This window comes from Clupea harengus, chromosome 24, assembly GCF_900700415.2.
Source record: "Clupea harengus chromosome 24, Ch_v2.0.2, whole genome shotgun sequence".
Lineage (NCBI taxonomy): Eukaryota > Metazoa > Chordata > Actinopteri > Clupeiformes > Clupeidae > Clupea > Clupea harengus.
The window spans coordinates 16123110-16128109 of NC_045175.1; the positions used below are offsets into that span (position 1 = coordinate 16123110).

General features: G+C 44.7%; 1 protein-coding gene across 1 annotated transcript; it reads left to right on the forward strand.

Moving 5' to 3' along the window:
- The first annotated feature begins 2932 nt into the window (after positions 1 to 2932).
- On the forward strand, positions 2933 to 3858 carry LOC105907880 (claudin-6-like). Its single transcript, XM_031561809.2, has one exon. It carries the CDS (start codon positions 3319 to 3321, stop codon positions 3856 to 3858), a length of 540 nt encoding a protein of 179 aa, XP_031417669.1. The 5' UTR covers positions 2933 to 3318.
- The last annotated feature ends 1142 nt before the right edge of the window (positions 3859 to 5000 follow it).

Here is a 5000-nt window from a genome sequence, read left to right on the forward strand (position 1 = left end):
CCAGAGCGAATGCAGTCTTCCCTAGTGGCCTAAATAAAAAAATATAATTAGAAGTCCTTAACTCTGTTCAATTAAAACCAAAGACACTGTTGGGGTATCCTAGTCTTCTGGGCCCATCATCTGACTTCATTCAAAAGTGTATGTAGGGCTACTCAATGGTGAAAAGCACCATGTTGGCTCCAGTAGTGGAACATCACCTGACATGCGGTACTTAACGACGCCCCGAAACAGTGTGTTTCAAAGCATCTGCGTTTCAAACACACAGCACAGTGTTGAGACGTCTGTTTCCAGCTTCCCATCACACACTGTTGTGAAACTGAGTTGCCGGGACATCTGAACTGCAGTAAACAGACCGCCACAAGAGGGAGAAGCTTGACTATGTTTGTAGGGCCTATGGCTGGAGCACACTAATAGACTGCCTGCTATATTTAGACCATAGAACCTAAAAGAGGTTCGTAGAGAACACTGTAAACAGTAACCTTGGAGACTAGGGGCCTTCAATAATTTAAAGCAGTCAGGAGGCAAGTGATGTTGTTTGTTGTTTGTTGTTTGTTGTTTCTGACTTTATTTACAGATTGGGAATGAATGAATGCATGATATTTCAGGAGCACGAAAGGGAGGAGGAATTGATTGCTCTCCCTTTAATGAGTGCATACATGTACGCCCCTGTATGAAGCGAAAACCAATACATTTTTCAGGGTGTGCTGTAAATCATGGTTGACATAGTGCCCCCTTTCTCATGGCCTAACTAACTTGAATGTACATTATGTGTACAAAACACACTCACTACTTCATGACATTTACATTTACATTAAGTCATTTAGCAGACGCTTTTGTCCAAACCGACGTACAAGGGAGAGAACAGTCAAGCTACGAGCAATAGAAAACCTGGTGTAACAATAAATCGTACTTTACATAAGAAATAGAAAAACCAAATAGAAAAAGAAAAAGTGCAGGAATGTAACTGATTTAAGTGCAGTACTTCATACTTCAACAGAGGCCTTCTTAACTGAACGATAAGAGCTTAGAATGAAGAAAGGACACAAACAGATATGTCTGTTTTGACACTCAGTGACTGATGGCAGGTACAAGGTAATACATCCCTAAGTGTGCGTCTATGGGAATTCCAATGGAATGTTGTGAGTCATGACAGCATAATCCCTTTTCTGGTAACTGCTCCTCGATGTCAGCTCTTTATCTAACCTTATCTCAAAACTAGACCTGCAGGAAGTCCGTCCCCATATTTCCCAATGCTAATACATTCAAAGAGTGACGTAAGGGACAATTCATGGCTGTATGAGGTGCTATAAACACACACACACGCACATGCTTACAATGTTGTCGGTGCACACATTTGGCATATAATCAGGCAAAAAATATCAGATAGACCTTTTGAATTGAAGCGGTCAGCTGTATTTTTTATGGAAATAAAGGTATCAAATTGGAACCAAAGGTTTTCTCATTAGCTTTGTATTACGCTTAATAAATAAAATAAAATAAATAATAATAAATAATAAAATAAGTCCTTTAGATAATACAAAATTAAAACAACAACAACAGCAACCACAACAATAATACTAATAATAATACTAATAATAATATAATAATATAATAATAATGTCTTTTTGTTGGAGACATAAGAAGCAGTGTGAAATAAAATGACTGTGTGACACTGGTTGGGCTTGAAACTCTATCTGTGTTACTTATTTTATACCACACGTGTACAAGAATGAGAAAACAATTATAGACACATCAAGCAAGAGACTGTAGCTCCCTCCCTCAGTGCCCCTCAGTCCCTGCATATGTAGTGTGTGTGTGTGTGTCTCAGTCCCTGCATGTGTGTGTGTGTGTGTCTCAGTCCCTGCATGTGTGTGTGTGTGTGTGTCTCTATCTCAGTCCTGCATATGTGTGTGTGAGTGTGTGTCTCTCTCTCAGTCCCTGCTTACTATGTGTGTGTGTGTGTGTGTGTGTGTGTGTGTCTCAGTCCCTGCATATGTGTGTGTGTGTGTCAGTCCCTGCATGTGTGTGTGTGTGTGTGTGTTTGTCCCTCTCTCAGTCCCTGCATATGTGTGTGTGAATGTGTATCTCTCTCTCAGTCTCTGCATATGTGTGTCTGCATGTTTGTGTGTGTGTGTGTGTGTGTGTGTGTTTATTTGTGTCTCTTGCCTGCATAATAATATTTGCAAATGTATCAGCCCACTGTGCCCTGTGTGTGTTTGTATGTATGTATGTGTGAGAGTGTGCGTGTGTGTGTAGAGAGAGAGAGAGAGAGAGAGAGAGAGAGACGCTATTCCCTGCTTGACCAAACATGTCTTTCCTCCTACACAGCTGGATAGTTTCCACAGAGACACTGGCTGGCACCCAGACACCCAGGCACACAGCACCAGTCAGAGCTCGCTGCTCGCCGGTACACATCGCCGATAAACCCGTCTGTCCTCTGCTCTTCTCACGTGAGTATGATTGGCATGGCAGGCTTGAATGTATGTGAACTATGAAATATTATGTATATGTGAAATATTATTACATGAGACTGTATAATTATTATAATAGTATAGAAATAGTAGCTTATGTGTGTACTTCAACACACAGGAAGTATTTAAAAAAAATCAACAGAATTCTCCACTAAACTATACATTGTAAAACTAAAGCGTATTGCAATTCATCATTTCGAATGATTTTGTCAGCATTAAGTATTTTATTTTACATTAACATAAAATTACATTTTATTTCGCTGCTAAGGAATTTGAATCTGAATCTGACTTGTGATGACCCAATAACAATGAAAAGGTAGCTGAAATGTTTGGTTTGATCATTTATTCTCCATTCCTAGTTTGAGCTTGAAGCACATCCCGAAATGTTTTTGAGGGGAAACTGAGATTATTGTCTCGGGCTGACTACGTGAGGGCGGAGACTTGCATTTCCAGATTCACGACACCACCACCACCTTCATCAATCATCATCATCATCCTCACCACCCATCAGCGTGACCATGGGCTCCCAGTGTCTTTGTGCACAGTGTAGAGAGCCTAAGTAGCATGCCATGAAGAGAGCAGAAAAAACATCTGACAAGCAAACAACAAGAGACGTCTAAGTTCTCACCCGCCCCGATCCACCTCTCTTTTCTCTCTTTTACTTGCTTTAGTTTTGCTCTAGTTTTGTTTGCTATACCTTCCCTTTTCTCTCAGTCTCTTTCTTTCATTCTTCCTTTTTCTATTTCCTCTCTCTCTCATAATCTGCTCTCATTTTCACTCCCCGTTCATCTCTCACTTTCTCTCTCACCCTTTTCCCCCATCCTCTCCATCCCGCCGCTCCGTTGCCATGGCCACCACGGGCCTCCAGGTGCTGGGCGTGCTCCTGGCCGTGGCGGGCTGGGTGGGCGGGGCCCTGGTGACCGCCGCCCCCTTCTGGCGCGTGTCGGCGTTCGTGGGCGGGGAGCTGGTGGTGGCGGAGGCCCAGTGGGAGGGGCTGTGGATGAGCTGCCTGGTGCGCTCCAGCACCGGACACACCCAGTGCAAGACCTTCGACTCGGGCCTGGCGCTCGCCCCGGGCACCCAGGCGCGCCGCGCCCTGGCCATCGTCGCCCTCCTCCTGGGCCTGCTGGGGCTGGGCCTCGCCGTCCTGGGCCTCAAGTGCACCCACTGCCTGGGCGCCGCCCACGACGCCAAGGCGCGGCTGGCGCGGGCGGGCGGGTTGGTGTTCGGGGCGGCGCTGACGTTCCTGGTGCCCGTGAGCTGGACGGCGCACATGGTGGTGAGGGACTTCTACGACCCGGCGGTGGCGGCGCCACTCAAGCGGGAGCTGGGACCCGCCCTCTACCTGGGCTGGTTCGGCCTTGCTCATGCTGGTGGGGGGCTCTGATCAATGCAGGCTCGGCCCCGCCGCCCGAAGGAGGAGGAGGAGGAGGAGGAGGAGGAGGAAAACGGGCCTCGGTGGCAGGCGCCTTCGGGGGAGGGAAGGGCAACCCGCAGCCCACTCCCCCTGCGGGGAAGAAGGAGAAAGCGTACGTCTGAGGGAGAGGAGGAGGAGGAGGTGTGTCTTTAGAGGGGTAGGAGAGTGTCTAAGGAGGGTTTGGAAAATGTCTTATGAGGGGTAAGAGAATGTCTTGAGGAGTGAGGGAGAGGATAGTGTCATTGGGGGGAAGTTAGAGTACATAGGCATAGTTTACATTAAGTAAAGTTAGCTTCAATGGTACTTTTTACCGGTACCAATGCAAGTTTTTCAATGGTGCTTGTTAAGGCCATTTTTGACCTTACTGGGTGCTTAGTTACGAGCTATATTTTTAGGGCTCCTTCTTGAAGGTCAGATGAAGGGTATATTTGAAGAAGGGTAGAGTCAGGGAGGGATTGTTTGTGTCATTCACAGACTCAACCATGTATTTGATGTTGAAAACATTGTAACAAAAAGGTGTTTTAAACCTTTTTTTAAGTTAGGTGTGTGATTAACATTGCACATGTTAATGTCTGGTGTTGGTTTAGGATCATATGACTGACATTAATAGCAAAATACAGCACTTGACTGCAACTGGTCAAATAATGTTTGATCAAGAAATGTTTGTTCCAAATGAACGTTTCAAAAGTCCCTTTTGCCTTGCAATGTTTAACTTGGAGGGCTAATAATTACTTCCATTTTATAGTTTTATTCTGTTTGTCAGTACATGTCAATAATAAATGTGTCACTTGTTCAAAAAGTGTGGAGTGGAAAACCTACTACCCAGATTTACAAAAGTCACATTGATTCTCTCAGGTCATCTCTTCACCGTCTACAGGCATAACATAAACAGTATTATATATATGTATAGATTTTTTCTTTTTCATGAAATTGTAATAAATGTTCTATTATTTGATGGAACTGTTATGTGATTATTTCTATTGTGAGTGAAGGGATAGGGCACAGCATCAGAGAGAGAGAGTGAGAGAGAGAGAGAGAGAGAGAGAGAGAGAGAGAGAGAGAGAGAGAAAGAAAGAGAGAGAGAGAGAGAGAGAGAACACTTGGGCCAGTGT